We start from the raw sequence: 19,917 nt of genomic DNA, 5'->3' as shown, positions 1-19,917 counted from the left end.
AGTTTTTTTTAAAATAATGTTTTTATTTATATAAGATTTTCGTGAAAAGGCAGTAAATCTGTACAACTTGACGAAAGGCAAGAGTAAGTGCACTTGTGTCTATGATCTGGAATTGGAAGATGGAAGCGAGAAAATGGAAGATAAAAATAAATAAATAATATGTCTGTGAAATACCCAAAAGAACAATTTAACAATCATCTTGTAGTGGATGGGATTCATAAAACTCCCAATTTCCTCAATTCCTCTCTCTGCCTCTCCAATTCTGCGTCGTTCGCCATCAAACGGTCACGCTTCTCGCGTGTCAATGTACCGTATCTGAAATCATAAATTCAAAATGAGCATTCAACATTTTCAATTCCATACTTTTCATTATCTGTGCTGGGGGTCTTCCCTACTGTAGCAGTTACTGTAGATGTGATGCTTGATCTTGACGGTGTTGGAATTCCAGATGTGTGTGCAGTTGGTGGAGAAGAAACGTCACGAGTTTTTCGTAAATTTCCTTTCTTTTCTTGGTATAACCGACTCCACACATTGTCGTTCTGAAAAAAACCAATATAATAGTATTAAGTTTTAAAATTAATACATACCTTATCAGCACTGTGACTTCTTTGTGTCACACTTTTAGGTAAAGATGGCAACTTTCTCTCAATAACTGGAGTTTTTATGCTATCTGATCTTTTTGGAATCCTTGAAATTCTAGCTTCAGTAATCTCTGGACCCTTTGAATCATCCTCTTTAATCTCGACTGGAGCTATTTCAACAATCTTTTCGACTACAGTTTGATCTGGTGGTGGAGTCTTAGTCTGTGTTTCCATCTCCTTTCTAACTGGAATTGAGCTGATTGGTGGTGGAACAGGTGCAATTGGTTTTTCAGTCTGTGTTGGTCTAGTTTCAGCGGAGAGTTGGGTTGTTTGAGTTGAATCTTCCACTTGTTGAGATTTCTTTGGACTAGTTGCTCTGCTCACTTTTGGAGAAGGTGGTGGTTTGTTAACTGGTGATGGTGACTGAAAATTTTAATTTTTTTTCTGATCGAACTATTTTCAAACTTACTCTGGAAACCATCTTTCTTGGTTTTGGAGGCAGTTCGGTGCATTGCTCCAACTTTCTCAATGGTGGCGGAGTTGGAGACTTTACCTTATCAAATATGATATCAGTAACTTCAATTCTATCGCTCAATGTCTTTTGTGTTCCATCACTTGCTGTGCTCTCTCGACAATCCGATATTCCATCACTACCGTAATCACTGCTATCCATTCGACTGTTATCAGCATCACGAGCTTGACTGTTATCATCTGCACAAGTTGTAGAGTCTGGCTCGATGATTTCTCTCTGTGGTGGCAATGCGTGCTTCTGTTTGGAATCAGTTGAAGTACATCTTTGTGGAGTTGTAGCAATTGATGTTGGAGTTGAAATGGTTCCCAGTGGGTTAAAGTGGACATGTGTAAGAGTATTGCTTCGGAACAGTGGGTGGTATCTCATTTCTTTGTCTGTTGAATACAACTGATAAATGTCTAATTGATAAGAACGTTCCACTTACCATCATCACTATCACTGACTGATGCAGAATCAGAAAGTTTTCTTTCAAGCTCGAGCTTCACCTGAATAAGAATTGATGATGCATGAGTAGGAATATCGTTGTGAACTTACCTTGTATGGAGAAGAATAACTCAATAGAGTAACTGCATCCTCATAAACCATATTCTCAAAGTTAATAGTTAAAGATTTGATTTTGTCTCCAACTAAAATATTTCCACATTGTTCAGCAATTCCCTTCGAGATGATTTCTTTCACGAATATTCCCTCATTCATATTTCCTTGAATATTGAATCCAAGTCCTCCAATATCTACACCACGTAGTTGGACACCAACTTTTCCCTCGACCTCATTCAAAAATTCCATAGAGTATGCTTTCTGAGTTCCTGAATCTTCCATTTTCCTTTTCAGCTTGAATGAATCAATCATTGTCATTTTGTCCTTATTAATTGATTTTGGAGCATCACATCCTTTATCTTCGACGTCACAGGCATCGTTGGCATATGCTGATTTTTCATCTGTTTCTCTAATTGTACCTGAAAACTTGTTATTAAGGTTGTCATTTGGTACAAAAAGTATTGTTTTTTTCAAATCAAAATTCTTCATTATTTGTATTTTGATTTTTCGTCTTTGTTTCTGAACTAAAAGTATCTTCATCTTTTGCAATGAATTCATATTTTTGCAAACATTTTATTGGAATGACAAAACAGTTATAATTCAAGACAACCTACTCTGCCTTTTGCCTATTCGCATGCCTACTGCCAAAGTATACATAACAAATTAGTTTAACTGTTTAATTCTATAACAAGCCGCGGAACCCAGTAAGTTCTAGACACTGATAAGCACGACACTTTGCATCTGAATTTGTCAGAATATTCCCAAACTGCAAAAGAGCGGCAGGTAGGTACGTGTGCCTGAATGAATTTCTGCCTACCTTGTGAGTTTCTATCTGATATGCACCTAATTTTCTCTGTGTGGTTTTCTGTAGCTTTGAATTATATTTTTGATAAAGCTTACCCAAATTATTTTAGAATACATAGAAGAATATAAAACTCACTTGATCTTCTGTACCAAATGTATAAAATAATAGCAAGAGCAGCTGAAATCAAGAAAGCAGCAGCAACAGATCCAAATATGACTCCAAAAAGTTGTCCCCTGCTAAGACATGTATCATCTGCCATTACATATTGTACAAGTGACAGTAGTAAAAGCAGTGATGTAGGTTGACCACCCATGATGTTATGTGGAATGAAGATCTGAATACAGAAAAAAGTTGGATGAAAAGAAAAAAATAGTTGAAAAAAGGAAAGAAAGGATTGGTAGCAGCATGAGGGTTGCGGTTCGGCGGTTTCTTTCAACGACTTTCGAGATATTATCTGCGCTAAATCTGTGAAGAAATAGTAGAGGAAAACATTGAAAAAGAGGAGAGCATTGCGGGAAATAAGAAAAGGTAACACGAACAGTGAAGAGATGTCAAATGTCAAATTGAATTTGTTTCCAAGGCGATTTATGAAGGTTAGATATTGGAAAGTGTCCAAATTTGCAATTATCTGGATATCCATGGATATTTAAAATGTCTTATTAACATTGGAAAAAAGATCAACCATAAGTTTCAATTAAAAAATTTCTACAAAAAGGCATCTCTAGGAGTTTTTTTTTAAGTTTAGCAAAATCGGGCATTTTCACAGCGTTGATGGGATTTTTAGACGATTCGATTTTTTATGCACCGGGCTGTTAACTAGTATATACGTTGAGCATATTATTTTACCCATTAGAAACACAGTCGTTTTGTTTTCAATTCAACGACTAAACAGTTTCAAGATGCTCACGAAATTCAGTAGGCAAAATGTTCTGATAAATTTCCGAAATTAAAATGAGAGAAAGTTGAAATATTCCGCAATCATAAAATGATAAATTACGAGGAGACGGATAAAAGAGGCTATAGGTCAAATTAAAATGAACAGATTGCATATGTGAATGATAAACAAATCATCGTTATCAAAAGTTTCCTGGGGACATTCCGAAGTGTCTTAAATACTTTCAGTTTCTAGTCAACCTACATGTAGCTGAAAGGGTAAAGTTTCAGAGACAGTTACATCAGAAATTGACTACAAGGGACAGAGTACTAGAACATGGAACATGGAGCTTCAGAGCATTCTAGTGATTCACTGATAGTACAAAACATCTGATAACGGCTAGAAATTTACATTTGATAATTAAAAAAAATACTCGCAAAAAATAACTTTCTGGATAGAACAAGTGATGAAAACTATTATGAAACAGACAATTAAACTACATAAATACAATAAAGAAACTGTATATAATTTGTAGTTTTCCGTTTTATTATTGCTTTGATTTGACACGAAGCCACTTTCTGTTGTCCGAAAAACTGATCGTTTTGTTATGTTTTTTGAAACCAAATAGTACAATGATATAGGAGATACAAAGATATCTCGGATTGTTCATGCAAATGAATATATATTCGGAAAGTAAGGGAGAGCGGTACGACCTTGAGTAAGGAAAGCAGCAGGTGGACACAAGAAGAGACAGTATTTGGGACGAGTGATAAATATTCGTAGAAGGGAAAAGTGTTCCGTGCTGAATCAAGAAGTAGGAGATGAAGAAGTGCGGAATCAGAAAGGGCGGGGGAGAAGCTGTTGATTTATTATATTGTTTCAAAGTGTGAGAAACTGATGATGATAGGAAGGGATTTTATTATCAGATGGTCAAGTTCATTAACTTTTTGGTAATCTCAGCAAAAGTTTTTCTACTATCTTGTTCTCAAACCTATTTGTTTTACGATATTTTTAAAATAAGGGAAGCTGGACAAAACAACATATTACAGACTAGACATTCCAACCGGTTTCCCAAGGTATTTACCTTTGCAATTTATTCTTATGGTATTTTTCAGTTAGTTTTATTTGCTCACTTTTTTTTAACATGCATTCCCGGAAAAGCTCCGAAGGTAAAAGGAAAAGAACGAGTTTGAGACGTAGTCCGTGGTATCTATATTGTTGGCAATTTATTTTGATATTTTTATACATAGTAGATACAGTATTTTTCTTATTAGACTTGCAAATCTACTATGACGGCTTATATTTTTTTATCTTTGATTTTATTTTAAATTTTTGAGTGTTGTTAAAGTATTGATAACAGTGTAGAAGTTGATTAAAAACCCAAGTTTACCAAGATATATGCAGTAAAAGTAAAGTGAGCTGCAATGCTAGTAGGAAATTACGGCAGCTTTATATTTCCAGAGTTTATGAAAATTCAGAAGTGGAAAGTTGACAAAGATAATTTTAAAAACATTTTTGTTTGAGACAATATTCGAATATATCTCTTTTTGTGCCCTTTCAATAGAAAAAAGGTATGTGCTTTCAGAGGAAATTTATGAAGATCAAGAATACACAAAAATTAATTTAATTATTTAGGAATTTTGAGTGATAATATTATTCTGAACATATTCACTGGTTGTTTCAAAACAATTCCATGAACTCTAAAACAAATGAGCAGATTGAGTAAACTTAAGAAATCAAATCATTCGAATCGTTTTTATAGAGTTTTGTGAAACTAAAGGACAAAGGGCACAGGAGGAGATTATGCTGATTGACTGATAAACAAAAAAAAACGTTCATTTCACTATTTTTTGCCATATAGAAAATGATAACTTTTTGATAACAATGAATAATCTTGAACAGAGGTGGGCTAAGCTGATTAAAATTTGGGTAAAGTCCACATTTCAAGAATAAAAAAAAGTTCAAATCGAGTTACAGCTACACTATCAATCAGATTTCTACGTTCTCATAAAGTTCTGGAGACAACGTTTCCTTGACTGTTTCCAAGGAAGATCCTAAATCAGAATAAGCGAAGAAGCGGTTCAAATGTTTCATCGAAGCGTGATGAATTTGATGTCGGGATCCCGCCAGGCAAAACACAGAGAGAAAGAGAGATCGGTCGCGCTGCAGGACGCAATAATCCTATTACACAATCGACCATACATGTTCCAATTTCCCAGATACCTACTTTCCATTGTCCATGACCAAGAGTGAAGCTGATACCTTAAATCGAGCATGTTTTGAAAAAATGCCTACACTAACTTTCCTACTTCAAACATATAAGGTTAATATTTCCATTACTGAGCAGCAAAATTTGTGAAACCATTCAGGACACGAAACAGTCATTTAGATTTGCACCTTTGCAGAAAAAATTAGTTGCGTTAAACTCTTAGGCTGTCAGGCCAGACTATAGGTCAGAATCTGAGTCTTAGGAACCTTTCAGTTTAAAATTTGAGTTAAAAATGGAAACCTAATTTTTCAGCAGTATCATAGTTTTTTTTTTCAATTGTTTTGGTATTCTTGGAAATAAATAGACTATAAAGTTTAACTTGTAGATAGGTTTCGAGAATGGCGCGCAATAAAAAACGAATTGAAAAAAGTTGGCAAAAAGTGTCGATAGCAATGAAAAATCTATCCATCATCTTAACATTATCATAAGGAAACACGAAAAAAGTGACAGGGAGAAGGGTGGGTCTTTCCCTCTCATTTTCTCTCATTTATCCAAAAGAAACTTGTTGGAAACAAAACAAACGGAGAGAACAGAAGGACAAACGTTCCTCCTTACATAGACTGATAATAAACTGTTTTCTTATCATAATCTCCATTGGCAGCAGAATGAGACAAAAAACTTGTATTTTTTCATGAAGGCAAACTATTTATACAATTCCAATGAGATCACCATTTTTGCTATGCACTTTTTTATGAAGAGGGGGAAATGACGACGAGTACATTACGGTGTTGATTGGAAAAAAGGGATATGGTGTTGATTTTATGGATGTTCGATACAATTGGCATAAATGTGAAAACGTGAAAACAGTAATACGGTTTTTACTAGATCTACAAAAATGTTTAGATACTCCATTTGAATAAGCTCAAAGTTTCGCGGAACATGAGTAGCGTTCAATTGTTCCACAATTTCATTGCAGAATTTTTGAGTTTTCTAAATGATTCGTATAATTTACTCGGCAAAACGGGCCAGTATTCTATGCGCTTTGGTGACTTCTTGTCACACTTCAAGCCACATTTTGCTCACAACAGCTTAGGTTTCAGAAACTTCACAACAACTTTTGACAAAGTTTTAAAACTGTATTTTTTTGAGGTGCGGGAGTTTAGTAAGAATTTGTGGCGTTTAGACAAGTAATGTCTATAAAAACGAGTACATTTCACTTTTTGCCATGTTACTTGTTTTCTTGGACCTGGAGTATAGGGCTTCTAACTAAGTACACTTATAATAGTCATAACCAAATATCATAATAAAACACTTCAAATAGTTTTTAGATTATTAAAAATGTTCAGTCCAAGTTTTAGTAAATTGCCAATTTTTTAAATGTTGCATTTTTAAATAATTCCTAACATTACCGTAGGCTCAAAACCTTAGAATGTTTAAATACGAAAAATTGAATCGATGCTATAATATAAGACTAGTAAAAATTGTTTGATCGACTTTCAAAATTTGAGAGATGAAAACTGAGTTTTCCTAACTTTTCGACTGTAAAAATTGTACTAATATCCACATGTAAGAGATATTATTTTTATCACTACTAGACAATTCCGCACAAAAATCGAAAAATCGGCAAAAAAACTTGTCTCTGCAATAATGAAAGTGATAGACTGCCATAAAGATATAAAATTTGAATCTTAAAAAGGGATTCGCAGTGCGAACACCTATACAACAAAACTTTATCAGTGAACAAAAAGTGATGGGTGTGTTGCGAGGATTGTCTCGCTTGTCCTGTTAACATATCTCTAAATCTCTGCATATCACATTAGCACTCATTGTCTGCTCCGTATGATTTCAAGTGCTCACACGGTACAGAGCCGGAGTCAGAGTTTTTGAAAAAGATGGCGGAATGCATGAGAACATGTGTTTACTTCTTTTGGAAAATTTATAAAATTATTGTTGAATGTTATTGTATGTAATTTTTATAAAAATAGTTCTTATTATGTAACATCATCAAATCAGTAAGATGAAGACCTCATCAAGTCGAATATCAGAAAGAATGTGCAAGGTTGACTAAAAACTTCTAGATATTTTCCTTTTTTCCATTAAAAATATGCCTCCAAAGAATAACATACAACAATAATTTTATAAATTTTCGCTGTTAGATTGTCCCATAACGGTTTGATCTACAAACAATGGGACATCAGCACGTTCTTAATCATGCGAAATCAGTTGAGGAGATAGTGTCTAAATTCACGCACGCAATTCTAGTAGGTCTAAGTAGAACAAATCGAAATGGGACACTCTGACACCACGTGAGTACCTTAAAATGTATTTAACCGAATTTTGCCGTTAATTTTTGTTTGCTTTCGAATATATATATTTTTTTTAAAAGTATCTTTATCTTTGTTTGACTTATGTGTTTTTTATTGAGATCAAGTTCTACACTTAAGCCAAATATACATTGTCTCATTCCTTATCTACATTTTGACCTCACCATGGTTTTTTCTTTGTTTAAACATGTTTGTTCACTTTTTTCCGTTCATAGAAAAGCCCCTCACAACTCTCTCTATATATATGGTTTTTCGTAAAGAGACACCACCAATTGGGTAGAACGGAAAAGTGAGCTTTTCTATCGTTTAGATACATATTGGAGTAATCCTTTGCTTTTTCTAGCACTTTCCGCTTTGAAAACATTCATTATATTTTAAAATATAAATGCGACCTCGATAATGTCTTAAGAATCGCTAGAGTGGAAATATGTGCATGGTCGAGTTTTAACTTTACAGTTGAGAGCAATTTTTCATTGGATACGACGATAAATTCTGGGTTTTGGGAAAAAATATTAAAAGTTCCATTTTGAAATCAATATTATAAATCTATTTTTTGATGTCTATTTCCCCATATCTCGATATCGCCCACTTCGTATTTCTCAACGAGAAGAGGTGTCTCCTTTCAATTTCCATTTAAAGGGGCGACCAATTCTACCGACTGCAGGTCTCGCAGCGATATCTGCGCCCTCCACCTGATGCGTACTCTTTTTACTCGTTCCGTATCGATCGCCGCTGTGGAGAACACTGAACGAACGCTGTCTCGTGATTAAATAACCAGCCACACGTCTTTCCTTTTACATTTATTTCTTTATTTCTTTATTTCTTCTCGTTTTGTCGCTTTTTACTCATTAAATATTATTTTTTTTTTTACAGAAACTTCGTCGAAATGGGTTCATCTGGAATGGGAGTTGATGCGAATGGAAAGCCAATCAAGAGACAGCCTACAACTAATAATAACAACAAGAAAGCTGGAAACAACAGCAACAACCAGAAAAAAGGAAATAATGTAAGCACTTTCTCATTTAACTTCACTAATATCAAGTTTTCACGATTATATTTCGATTCACTCGTTCTAAAAAATTAAATTGTTTTTTTTCAGCAAAACAACAAAAATAATAAGAACCAGAATGGAGGAAATCGCAACCAAAATCGCCAACATCACCAGCCTCCAATGATGCAAATGGTTCCACCCTTCGGCCCAATGGGACCAGGAGGACCAGGAGGACCAGGATTCATGGGCCCACCGAATGGAAACATGAACTTCTTCAACGGACAAAATCGTCGTAATGGCAGTGGAAAGGTATTTTTGAGGAAAATCCTTGTTTCTCCTGTTCTTCGCAATGTCTTGGACGCTTTATATCAGTTTCTTCAAATCTTGAGCCAGCCCACCGGATTCTCTAAGTTAGACCTAAATATATAGCGATCAAAATGATCAGATAAGTTACCAGAAGATGATTAAAAATAAAATTTGATTATATTACTATTGGGCGATATTTCTGCTGAATTCAGAAATTTAATAATTTTTCACAACATTTTGACGAATTCGTCCATTTCTGGTCGCAGTAAAGAGTCTTGCTTTGACATAGGACTTCAAGATTCTTTCCGACGTACAGGTTTTCTTGATTAGGGCTTTAAAGAAATGTTTTAGAGAATGGAGAAGAATCGTAAATGACGGTGGTGACTGGCTCAATGAATTCTTAATTCGTGTTGCTCAATAAGAGTAAAAATGCTCTCGGATCTTTTGATCCTTTTTATACCACATTCTTCAGGCATATCGGTTTCTTGGCTCTAATCATCAAATGAAAAAAAAACAGTTCTCCATTTTTGTTAATTTCAGATGTATTAATTCAAAAAATTTACTTTTCAATTTCCAAAAAGAGCAAGTGCTCGATGTTTTCTTTCAAATTTTTTTGTTATATTGTTAAATTGAAAAGAAAAACAAAATTTGCATTCACCGTAAAGTGAAACTTTTTTTTTGCGATTTAAAATATTACTAGTTAGATTCACCATATATTTCGGAAGAGTCTCTAGTTCCAAAATCCATGAGTAGTAAATGACGGTCTCTGTCTCCGTTGTATGATACAACTCCTCACTCGATGTATGTAATGAACAAGAAGTTTGCAGAACAACGGCAATAGAAATGGAGCCCCACCTTCAGGTCTAGTTATGTTTTCATAATGAAACGAGTGTCATTTATTTTCTTTTGATTGTTTTCTATCAGAGATTCAAATAATCTCCGTAAAAAATTACTGTTGTTAAAAGGGGACACTCTGACATCTCAAAAGATATTTCGAACTTCAAAAAAAGGCTCTAGACCGCGTGGCTAAAAATATTTTTAGGAAAATAAAAAATGAAGTATAAAAATTGAGGAGATACTAAATTTTGTTCCTAACACAATTCCCAAAAGAAACTTCGATATTTCCATCGAATTCTTTTTAAATAAATAGTCCATCGAGACTTAAAGTTTATTTTTAAAAAATTTGAAAATCAAAGATGATTGTCGCAGTAGTGTCCCCAAACAACATTTACTTTCGAGTCTAAAATTCAAATCCTTGTAGTTTTTTAGTTTTATTAGTAGATCTGCTCTCTTACCAATGAGAGCCAATATGTATTTTCTCTTTTCAACAATATTATTTTCAGGATACAATGGACCATCGGCTAACAATGTGGGACAAGGAGCTATTGGAAATAACATGAACGTAAGAAAACAACTTTTTGATGTTAAAATAATCGTATTTGAATTTAAGGGCGCTCAACCATTTGCTGGACCAGAACCATCAATGGAAGTTCCTGGATTCGGAAAGAACAGCAACATTCATGAACTTTTCGGAAAGATGATCTGGAGAAAAATGGAACAGATCAATGACGCCGCTCTTGTCGATCAACTCCAGAATCGGATAATGAACCTGATCCATGATGCCCTGGCTAGTCAGAACGATAAGCAACAACAACAACAACAGCAGCAACATCAACGTATGTTTTATTTCGGAAAGCAGACGAATTTAAAAAATTTATATTTTCAGAAGGATTCAATCAACAAAGAGGAATGCCGTTCGGAGGACCAGGAAACCAAAATGGACCATTCGGAAACAACGCTGGATTCCAACGTTTTTAAAAGAATAAAATTCTGATCTCTTCTGTTCATCCCTTTAAATGTTATTTTGCTTCTGAAATTTCGAAAAAATGTAATTCTAATCTCCGAACTTTTGTCAGTCTGATTCTCTCTTACACATGTGTTTTATAATAAATCCGATCCGTCCCAATAAGATTCATTTGTTTACAAAAAATGTGGTTTACAGCGAACGAGTCGATGGGCCGAAGGACAGTTGACAAAATGATTGAAATGTCGGGTGGAAAAGTGACACCTCTTCTTTCTAATTCAGACAAGAAAAGAGATATTCTGAGTTTTGTTTGTCTTTCTCGTTTCTCCAATGTTCTCAAGAAAAGTTTATATTTGTTAATTTTCTTTTGTTTATCATTCGAATCAATTGGGTTTTCTTCGTTATCATTGTTTTCAGATGCACTCTTTTCTTCATTAAATGTTAAAATTTTGTATAGATTTCAGATGGAATTATGGAAAAGCTGTATATTTCTGTTTTTAAATTTTTGCATTCAATCTGAAGGTATCGTCAGAACAAGTTACGGCAATTGGAATATTCCAAAAATTGGTGATAGGTAAATATTCAAAAGATCCGGGTTCCGTAAGGACAGACTATCTTTTTTTTAAATCATAAATTTTCAGTCAAAGTTTTGGCAGAATGTCAAATTTTGCAAAAATGCAGATTTTTTGATAAATTCCAATCATTGACACAGGTTCGAAACCATACGATGTTCAAATTTAAAAGTTGGAATACAATTATAATAAATATTCATTAGAATTGTTTCTGCCTACATCCAAATTATACGGGAACACAAAATTCTGAGAATGCGTATTGCACAACATATTTTACGCGCAAATTTTTTCGTAGCGAAAACTACAGTAACTCTTTAGATCATCATCATTTAAAGACTTACTGTAGTTTTCGCCACGAGATATTTTGTAAAAAAAATTTATAAATCCAAATGTTTTTTTAAAAGTCATATTTGGCATTTTAACAATTCAGAAACGGATTCAAAAAGTTTTCTACATGAAATACTCCACCTGCAATTTCGGTAGCTCTAGACATGATTTAGAGTGCGAAATTATTAATTTAAAAAATCTTGCAGACAATTTTAAACTTAAAAGCGTGGCAAGACCCACAACATGTGTCTTCAAAGTTATATAAGACATTTTCACACAGCTAACATTTCTTCTAACATTATCTGTAATATTCCAAATTTTAAGAAATATACCTTCATTTCTTATTGACGAATCAAAGAACCAATTTCTACTCGATGGTCTTCCATTTCGTTACATCTCTGGATCCATTCATTATTTCCGAATTCCTCGTGATCGGTGGGACGAACGTCTCGGGAAAGTTCGAGCTCTTGGATTTAATGCAATTCAGTATTATATTCCATGGAATATGCACGAGCTTGAAGAAGGAAAGTAAGAACATTTTCAAAAGATTTAAACAATCAACGTATACTATTTATAATTGCAGTCATGACTTTTCTGGACTTCTCGATTTCGCAGAGTTTTCCATGATGGCTTTTCATAAATATGGATTATGGACAATTTTGAGAGTCGGTATGTTGAAAGTCCTTCACAGTTTCAAATAAAAACAAATAAATTTAGGACCGTATATTTGTGGAGAATTGGAAAATGGAGGGCTTCCATGGTGGCTTCTCAACAAAAATGTGACAAAGCAAAGAAGTAGTGATCGAGTGTTAGTTAAAATTAAACAAAAATGTTCAATCACATAATTTAAGGTTTACCCGCGAAGTCGAGAATTGGTTTGAAATTCTTCTTCCAAGAGTCAAGCCACTTTTACGTAAAAACGGTGGACCTGTCCTGATGCTTCAAATTGAAAATGAGTACGGTAGTTACGATGCATGCGATCAACAATATCTTCGATTCTTGCGAGATCTTACAAGATCACTCGTTGGGGATGATGTTCTATTATTCACAAGTGAGTAAATGAACACTTTATCTAATTATTCAATTTATTCAGCTGATGGTTCTGCCGAGTCTCTGCTAAAATGTGGAACAGTGGAAGGAGTATTTCCAACTGTAGACTTTGGTCCAACTGATGATGCTAAAGAAATCGAAAACAATTTTAAATTACAAAGAAAATTTGCACCGAATGGCCCTCTAGTAAATTCGGAATATTATCCTGGATGGTTGGTACTTTGGGGACAAAAGAAGCAAAATTTACCGTCTCCACAAACAATAATCAATGGATCACAAACTATGTATTCTCTTGGTGCCAGTTTCAATTATTATATGATTCACGGAGGCACCAATTTTGGATTTTGGAATGGTGCAGAAACTGAGGCTCCTTGCATTACTTCTTACGATTATGATGCTCCGATTAGTGAATCTGGAGATGTAACAACCAAATATTTGGAAATAAGAAAATGGATCAAAGGATTGACTGATTGGCCAACTCCACCATTGGATGTTCCAGGAAATTCACCGTAAGTTTTATAGAAAACGGTTTAAAAATATTTCCAAGTTACAGAAAAGGAAGATTTGGAAAAATCAAGATGAGACTAGTGCATTCCGTTGAAAAATTGAAAACACTAACTTCATTGGGAGATCCCGGAGATTGTGTTGAAACTGATAAACCAATCAGTTTTGAGACATTGAAGCATCCATTAGGATTGGTAGCTTATCAGGCAGTGAGTTTGTTAGAAATTTATTTTTGGGTTTAAATTTTTATTGGCTAAATTTTTTATCGACAAAAAGTGATCAAAGTATAAGCGGTTTTTTTCAAAATGCTTAAAATGCTATAAAGTAGTATCTTTAAATCATAGTTTACAGAAAATTAACTCATGTGGAAACTTGACAATTCCCTCATTTGGAGATTTTGTTCATGTTTATCTCAATGGAAAGTACATTGACACTCTCACGCGAAGATATTACAACCTGACCAGAAACTCAGTGATCATTGAAGGTTGCCTGGAGAATGAAGAGAATCGGCTTTTTATGTTGGTCGAAAATCAAGGAAGAAAAACATTCGAAACAATTAATGATAGAAAGGTAGAGCTGATCATTTTTTTTTGTTTTGCGGATTATATGTCTGAATTTTAGGGAATTCTTTCGGATGTTTTTATGAATGGACAGGCGATTCAATTTTGGACTCAATGTGGAATCAAGCTTCCTCTTCAAGAAGACTTCTACTTCAGAAAAGCAATGAGAAACAATTACCGGAAGAATGTTAAAAGTAATCAAAAACAGGGAGTTTTCATTGGAATTCTTAGTGTGGATGCCCCAACTGATACATGGCTTGACACTACTGGATGGGGAAAAGGAATTGCAATTGTGAATGGAAGAAATTTTGGAAGATATTGGCCAACTAAAGGTCCACAAATGACTTTGTACATTCCAGCAGAATTCTTGAAAATTGGAGAAAATTCAGTGATGATGGTTGAGCTAGAAGGAGCTGAGGAAGCTTGTACAAGTACATCATCGTGCATTGCTGACTTTATTGATCATCCTGTTTTTGATTTTCAATGATTTGGTTAAAACTTCTTGCCATTAATTTCTTTACCATCAAAATATATTCTTCTCAATAATTTCGATGCATCAAAATTTTCACAAATCCTAGCTATATAATATACATCTCGAAATTTTGAAATTTCTCACAGAAATAGTTCATCTTTAAAGAAACTCTTATTATTTATTCAACAATACAAGAGAAACTGATACACGTTCAAAAATTAATAAATAAGTTTTTAAATTAAAAGAAGGTAATACAATTATAATTAATCGAATCAATCTATCCCTGAAGGCAATGACTTCCACCACAGAAGCGTCCACTACGCTGAACCATTGCATCAATAAGATTGTTGACAAAGTCGAATCCTGTCTTGAGTTGAGTGGTAGCAGCTCCAGTTGTATCAGCAATAACTTTACGGCATCCAACATTGAGAAGAGCCTCCATTGCGAGATTCTGTCCAGCTGGCTTGTTACGGATGCATGAGGAAAGAGCAGTATCAATAACATTGACCCAATCGTTGACTGGAGTGATCATTTGTTTCTTGATTTGAGATGTACAAATATCGACCTTGTTGGCAGATCCGATGGCAAGCCCACGTCCTCCGGAGAGAAGCTGAAACAAAATATTTTCTGGTTTTAAATAAGCAACCAAAACGTTTCCATTTGTGCTTAAAATATACTGGGAAATATACAAATTCTCTAGTTCAACTCAATCCTCTTACATCATTGAAGACATTGGCGATGGATCCAATACGCTTCTTCAAATCGTCTCTGGCTTCAGTGATGCATTCGCAAGTGGCCTTGCGTGTGGCTGGAATGGTTTGTCCGCATTGTCCAACAAACTTAGCATCACAATTGGCGAGAACCTTGCAGTGTCCGCTCAAATATCCAACAAATGGACTGGCAAGACAGTTACGGGTAGATGCGGCACGTTGTGGCTTGCGTTCTCCGCAGAAAGAGAGACGAGACTGGATAAGGATATGGTCAGAGATAGAGGAGATGCTGAAGAGATGATTGTTTTAGTGAATTAAAATTGATTTATCAGTGGTTATGATGTTAGCGGATGATATGGAACACTTACACCGAGTCTTTGTATTGGAATGATCCTTCCTCGAGATCTGGAATGTCTGGAACTCCAGCGAAGTTAGCGATTTTCTTTTGGAGGCAATAGTTGGCCTCACGAGCGATAGCCTTTGAAACTTCAGTTCTGATACATTTTTGATCTTCAGCTGGGGTTGCCTTGATAGCCTTGATGGCTCCGGCAGCAAAGGTTCTGCAGATAGAGCATTCTCTCAGTGGTCCGTTCTTGTCCCAAGCGTTATGAGACAAATCGTTAGCAGCCAACACGCAACGATCCTTCTGATTTCCCTCCTCGATGGTGGAAGCAAAGCAAGTCGCGGCAGCTTTTCTTAAGTATCAGATAATATTGAAAGCTTCATATTAGTTGAAACATACTTGGAGTGCTCACGGATTTCGTTTTCATAATTACCGTAGTCAGCGTCGAGCCCTTCCTTGATACACTGCAGGTAAGATCCAAAGGACGCACGGGTGGCTGCAGGTGTGGAGCAGTCCTGAGCCATGGCTACCTGAACTTTAATATTGCAGTGAACAGTTTCCAATCATCAGTTCAATTAGTGCCGACACAAAACTTACCGCAATGGAGGAAATAACAATGGTGAGGACTAGCATCTCCTGAAAAATTGATATTTTGAAAATGTAAGTTAAATTTAAAAAAAAAGAAAATAGAGTAAGAAGAAGAATAAGAGACGCCACAGAATGGAGGGCAAACATTGAAAATGAGACCACCGATAATCGAAAAGAGATCCTTGATTCTCTTATTCAAAATGGGGTTATCGGTTGACGAGATGATGATACCCGTAGATATACATAGATACTGCGACCTGCGACACTGTGAGATACACGAAAACATTAAATCGGATCTGCATGGAAAGAATTGAAAAAGAAATGAAGGCAAGAAGAGGTGAAAATGCACCCTGAACCATCGGCATTTAAAGACTGAGGTGTGTCTGAAAGAACCGGATTCACTCTATTCAGAGGCACTAAAAGCGATGATAGAAGAAGAGTGATTAAGAGTGATATCACATCAAACACACAACAACTGAATAGGTATGACTAATCTTGTTCATGTTCTCAATTTTGTTAAACAACAGAAGCTACAATGTACGATTTTCAATTTGTTTATAGGCTATACAAATTCAAAATCAAATTAATTTCGATTGATATAAACCGAACATTTTGCATTGCAAAAGAAAAAAGCGAATAAACATGGGTGTAACTGACAATGCCAACTAAAAATAAAAGAAATCCAAAACCCAAAGCCACAAACATATAAACCAATCTTATCTGCATGTTTCAAGAATACACAAGAATTGATAAGATTAGACTACACAGTCCATGTGTTGTATATTTTTGGAAGAAGTTTGTTCGACGAACAGTGAGAGAATTCTAATTAATTTTTAAAACAATTTTTTATAAAATACACAAAAATTTGAATTGGAATGTGTCATTTACATTAACTTTATTTTTTTTTTGTGATTAAGGATAATTTCAAACGCTTCTGAAATTTCTAAAGAAAAAAACTCGGAGCCTCTCTTTGAAACAAAAATAATGTTGTATTCAGAAAAAATAGAGTTAAAGATTTTGATTTCAAACTTCCATAGTAGACAGGCATATCTTTATGCCTACCTAGGCGCAGTCTACTTTTTGGTTTTGGTGTGGTGTTAGGTTGATCTTTCCATCACCACCCAGTATAAAACCACTGAAAATTACGTACCAACAACGTTATTTTTCTAAACAAAAAACAACAACGTTATTTTTCTAAATAACTGCATGAACAATAAATGAATTCTATGAACACTGGCAAAAATAAAAACGTGTCTTATCCATTTTATAGTCCGTTGTCTGGTAACAAACGAGCCGGTATTCTCCTCTTTTTCACCGCGCGGACGATTGCGGCCGTCCAGTAAAACGAAACGACAACGGTCATAATTGCTACTTGTTTAAAGGGACACGATAATGATGACAATGATGGAATGGGCAATGATTGTTGAGAGACAAGTAATTGGTTTTTAGGTAAAATCGTTTATTTAAAAATGTGAAAATATACAGGTAACTGAACGATGCTCTAGTTTCTGCGAATTAATCGAACTGGAATCCCATTCGATGGTTTTGTTACCACTTCCAGACATGGTTTTGTGTCATTATATTTCAGAGTTGGTTCAATTTTGAAGTTTCGAACAATATGAGAAATCATTACTTTCTCATTTAGTTGCGCAAACTTTTGGCCAATACAATTACGAGGACCAGCCAAGAAAGGCATAAAATCATACGGATGTCTCTTTGAAACTTCATCCGGAAGAAATCTGTCAGGATTGAATTCTGTTGGATTTTTGAACACGTGATGATTGCTGTGAAGAACCATTGGAGATATTGTCACATTGCCACCAGCGGGAACTATGTATCCATCTGAAAATAATCAAATTAAATCATTTATTCTAACATTTGGTTTTTGATAGTTTATTATTTTCCTTAATTTCAGAGATTTTTTATGCAGAAACTTTTCTGAAATTGGGGAGTACTTGAATGTTGACAATAGTAATTGATAATTTAACTGAAGTGCCGTTAATTCACATTTTCTACTGAACTTACGCGGATTGATGTTCTGTTTTTTTCAGACATATGTAAGTCAGCAGAAAGTTAATATAAAACTGTTTGTAATACTTTAAGATTTTAACAAGATATTTTTGGTTTAAAAACCACATCATTTAGAATTTAACTTACCAATTTCTAAATCATTTGTTAATTTTCTTTGAAGTGCAGGAACTGGTGCGATAATTCGTTTTGATTCCTTGAGAACTATATCCAAATAGTTCAGATTATTCACATTTTCCAGTGTAATATCTGTATTTGGATCATCTCCAAACACCTCAATCATCTCTTTGTACACTTTTTCTTGAACATTCGGATTATGAGCTAAATTCCAACAAGCCCATGAAGTAGAAGATGTTGTTGTATCGTGACCAGCAAACATAAATGTATCAACTTCTTGACGAATATCTTCAGAAGTTAATTGATTCGACTCCTCCATACTCAACATTAAATCCAAAAAGTTCATCATTCTCTTGGATGTCTCCTTTTCAACTTCTCCGGAATCATGAGCAGCTCTTCGTTCTTTGATAACTTTTTCCGTCATACTTTTTAGAGTACTTAAATAATCATCATATTGAGCTTTATACCCAGTTGCCCAAAAAATGAATTGATTCTTCAGGTGAGGATTAAATGAAACTAAAACTCCAATTTTGTTATATCCTTCTACAGCTTGCACATACTTATGATCATGATTTATTTGAGCATCAATTTTAATTCCCATTGCAGTCTCAGAAATGATATCCAAAGCGCAACGCTTGACATACGGGAAGATATCGACAGTTTCTCCAGAAGCAGAGAAATCACTCAAAAGATCAATAAGAATCTGAAAATTAATCACTGAAATGATATATAATTGAATTAATCGTTTCAAACCTTGGATTCATTATTGAAAACTTCAAAGTAACCACCCAACTTGGCAAAATGAAATGCTGGAGTTAACATTTTTCTGTGACTTTTCCATCGTTCACCATATCCCTCTAAAAGTAGTCCGCCACCAAGCCATGGATCAAAAAATCTATAGTCATCTCCTTTATTTGTTTCAGTTGTTGAATCAATAATTGCAGCAGCTGCTTTTCCATTCAATGGCCATGCGTAAACTTTTCCCAGAATCATGACTCTCATAACTGAATGTCCCTGATCTCGTTGTTCGGCCGCCCAGTTAATGAAAACCGATGGCAAATCTTAAAATTGAACATAGCACATTTCATTCAATTTGTTTCATGCCCAAATCTTGTAACTTTCATATCACATACAAACTTACCTTCAGTTTTCTTGCCAACTATTGGTCCAAGATTGCCGAAAATTGGATGTGCGGGAGGACCAGGTAGCTGCAGATTACTGTGTTTTTAGGAAATATTTTTTCTGTTATAATTCGAATGTCAATATAGATAGACTTTTATGAAAATGAAGATCAGTGTTTTCGAGGTATTAAGTTCTTTTAAATGAAATTAAATGATAAAGGAAAAAAAGTGCACTTACTTTACTTCCATATTGCCAATGTCTTTTGTATTTCAAGAGTGTAGGAATCCATGTGGCAAGATATGCCAGAATTATGGCAATAGAAATAGGAATGAATATGGTCATTTTTTGGAAAGCGTATTGTTGTTTCCTTCAAACGACCAATGCAAACGATTTATCAGTTAAAGACAGGTTATATACTCGCGAACTGCTGCAACAGGAAAAAAAGTTAATCAAATGACCACAGCGTGCACAACTATTATCGTAGTTAATGTATCAGAAATGATGTCCGTACAAAACATGGCTAAGTGAATTTGAGAGAATGAGAGACGCAGATTGGAAAAG

At 34.7% G+C, this 19,917-nt stretch overlaps 5 protein-coding genes and 3 non-coding genes across 10 annotated transcripts; 4 read left to right on the top strand and 4 right to left on the bottom strand.

Moving 5' to 3' along the window:
- Positions 1 to 6: 6 nt before the first annotated feature.
- Positions 7 to 2,789, bottom strand: T19B10.5 (PDZ domain-containing protein). The gene is made up of 7 exons (NM_073451.9): positions 2,591 to 2,789; positions 1,648 to 2,069; positions 1,538 to 1,598; positions 1,051 to 1,487; positions 588 to 1,004; positions 364 to 539; positions 7 to 315 (listed from the first exon to the last, which is right to left on the bottom strand). The coding sequence occupies exons 1-7, from the start codon at positions 2,766 to 2,768 to the stop codon at positions 216 to 218; spliced, it is 1,791 nt and encodes a 596-aa protein (NP_505852.3). The 5' UTR covers positions 2,769 to 2,789; the 3' UTR covers positions 7 to 215.
- Positions 2,790 to 3,902: 1,113 nt separating this feature from the next.
- T19B10.15 lies at positions 3,903 to 4,122 on the top strand. Its single transcript, NR_069470.1, has one exon. It is a non-coding gene; the product is annotated as an Unclassified non-coding RNA T19B10.15 (non-coding RNA).
- A 1,263-nt stretch (positions 4,123 to 5,385) lies between these two features.
- Positions 5,386 to 5,570, top strand: T19B10.17. The gene has a single exon (NR_069469.1). It is a non-coding gene; the product is annotated as an Unclassified non-coding RNA T19B10.17 (non-coding RNA).
- Positions 5,571 to 7,280: 1,710 nt separating this feature from the next.
- Positions 7,281 to 7,410, bottom strand: T19B10.16. Its single transcript, NR_069468.1, has one exon. It is a non-coding gene; the product is annotated as an Unclassified non-coding RNA T19B10.16 (non-coding RNA).
- Positions 7,411 to 8,735: 1,325 nt separating this feature from the next.
- On the top strand, positions 8,736 to 11,125 carry pqn-70 (Prion-like-(Q/N-rich)-domain-bearing protein). 3 transcript variants are annotated; one of them, NM_073449.6, is made up of 6 exons: positions 8,736 to 8,868; positions 8,962 to 9,162; positions 9,987 to 10,020; positions 10,503 to 10,561; positions 10,610 to 10,835; positions 10,886 to 11,123. In NM_073449.6, the coding sequence occupies exons 1-6, from the start codon at positions 8,749 to 8,751 to the stop codon at positions 10,975 to 10,977; spliced, it is 732 nt and encodes a 243-aa protein (NP_505850.1). In that variant the 5' UTR covers positions 8,736 to 8,748; the 3' UTR covers positions 10,978 to 11,123. The 3 variants fall into 3 exon arrangements, 1 of the variants encoding a protein (NP_505850.1); NR_136390.1 differs by lacking the exon at positions 9,987 to 10,020 and having other exon boundaries at positions 10,886 to 11,125; NR_069467.1 differs by having other exon boundaries at positions 8,749 to 8,868; positions 8,962 to 10,561; positions 10,886 to 10,977.
- Positions 11,126 to 11,420: 295 nt separating this feature from the next.
- Positions 11,421 to 14,691, top strand: bgal-1 (Beta-galactosidase). Its single transcript, NM_073448.11, has 9 exons — positions 11,421 to 11,537; positions 12,187 to 12,390; positions 12,446 to 12,531; positions 12,580 to 12,670; positions 12,714 to 12,913; positions 12,956 to 13,421; positions 13,466 to 13,625; positions 13,768 to 13,986; positions 14,038 to 14,691. Exons 1-9 carry the CDS (start codon positions 11,428 to 11,430, stop codon positions 14,461 to 14,463), a joined length of 1,962 nt encoding a protein of 653 aa, NP_505849.2. The 5' UTR covers positions 11,421 to 11,427; the 3' UTR covers positions 14,464 to 14,691.
- T19B10.2 (DUF19 domain-containing protein) lies at positions 14,614 to 16,137 on the bottom strand. The gene is made up of 5 exons (NM_073447.6): positions 16,099 to 16,137; positions 15,901 to 16,031; positions 15,527 to 15,853; positions 15,168 to 15,447; positions 14,614 to 15,058 (listed from the first exon to the last, which is right to left on the bottom strand). The coding sequence occupies exons 1-5, from the start codon at positions 16,132 to 16,134 to the stop codon at positions 14,726 to 14,728; spliced, it is 1,107 nt and encodes a 368-aa protein (NP_505848.1). The 5' UTR covers positions 16,135 to 16,137; the 3' UTR covers positions 14,614 to 14,725.
- Positions 16,138 to 17,527: 1,390 nt separating this feature from the next.
- Positions 17,528 to 19,856, bottom strand: cyp-29A2 (Cytochrome P450). The gene is made up of 5 exons (NM_073446.5): positions 19,594 to 19,856; positions 19,376 to 19,442; positions 18,988 to 19,295; positions 18,247 to 18,937; positions 17,528 to 17,931 (listed from the first exon to the last, which is right to left on the bottom strand). Exons 1-5 carry the CDS (start codon positions 19,696 to 19,698, stop codon positions 17,591 to 17,593), a joined length of 1,512 nt encoding a protein of 503 aa, NP_505847.1. The 5' UTR covers positions 19,699 to 19,856; the 3' UTR covers positions 17,528 to 17,590.
- Between the last annotated feature and the right edge of the window lie 61 nt (positions 19,857 to 19,917).

This window comes from Caenorhabditis elegans, chromosome V (genome assembly GCF_000002985.6).
Source record: "Caenorhabditis elegans chromosome V".
NCBI lineage: Eukaryota > Metazoa > Nematoda > Chromadorea > Rhabditida > Rhabditidae > Caenorhabditis > Caenorhabditis elegans.
This window is presented reverse-complemented; position numbering and strand designations above follow the sequence as displayed.

Coding starts and splice junctions, on each gene's coding strand:
- bgal-1 (NM_073448.11), top strand. CDS start 11,428: ATGGAATTATGGAAAAGCTGTATATTTCTGTTTTTAAATTTTTGCATT. Junction 11,538..12,186: donor ATTCCAAAAATTGGTGATAG/GTAAATATTCAA, acceptor CCAAATTTTAAG/AAATATACCTTCATTTCTTA. Junction 12,532..12,579: donor ATGGACAATTTTGAGAGTCG/GTATGTTGAAAG, acceptor AAATAAATTTAG/GACCGTATATTTGTGGAGAA.
- T19B10.2 (NM_073447.6), bottom strand. CDS start 16,134: ATGCTAGTCCTCACCATTGTTATTTCCTCCATTGCG. Junction 15,448..15,526: donor TTCCAATACAAAGACTCGGT/GTAAGTGTTCCA, acceptor TCATCTCTTCAG/CATCTCCTCTATCTCTGACC. Junction 15,059..15,167: donor TCGCCAATGTCTTCAATGAT/GTAAGAGGATTG, acceptor ATTTTGTTTCAG/CTTCTCTCCGGAGGACGTGG.
- pqn-70 (NM_073449.6), top strand. CDS start 8,749: ATGGGTTCATCTGGAATGGGAGTTGATGCGAATGGAAAGCCAATCAAG. Junction 9,163..9,986: donor GTCGTAATGGCAGTGGAAAG/GTATTTTTGAGG, acceptor AGAAGTTTGCAG/AACAACGGCAATAGAAATGG. Junction 10,562..10,609: donor CTATTGGAAATAACATGAAC/GTAAGAAAACAA, acceptor TTTGAATTTAAG/GGCGCTCAACCATTTGCTGG.
- cyp-29A2 (NM_073446.5), bottom strand. CDS start 19,698: ATGACCATATTCATTCCTATTTCTATTGCCATAATTCTGGCATATCTT. Junction 19,443..19,593: donor ATTGGCAATATGGAAGTAAA/GTAAGTGCACTT, acceptor AGTAATCTGCAG/CTACCTGGTCCTCCCGCACA. Junction 17,932..18,246: donor AACAAATGATTTAGAAATTG/GTAAGTTAAATT, acceptor GATTATTTTCAG/ATGGATACATAGTTCCCGCT.
- T19B10.5 (NM_073451.9), bottom strand. CDS start 2,768: ATGGGTGGTCAACCTACATCACTGCTTTTACTACTGTCACTTGTACAA. Junction 1,488..1,537: donor AGTCAGTGATAGTGATGATG/GTAAGTGGAACG, acceptor TGTATTCAACAG/ACAAAGAAATGAGATACCAC. Junction 1,005..1,050: donor CAAGAAAGATGGTTTCCAGA/GTAAGTTTGAAA, acceptor TAAAATTTTCAG/TCACCATCACCAGTTAACAA.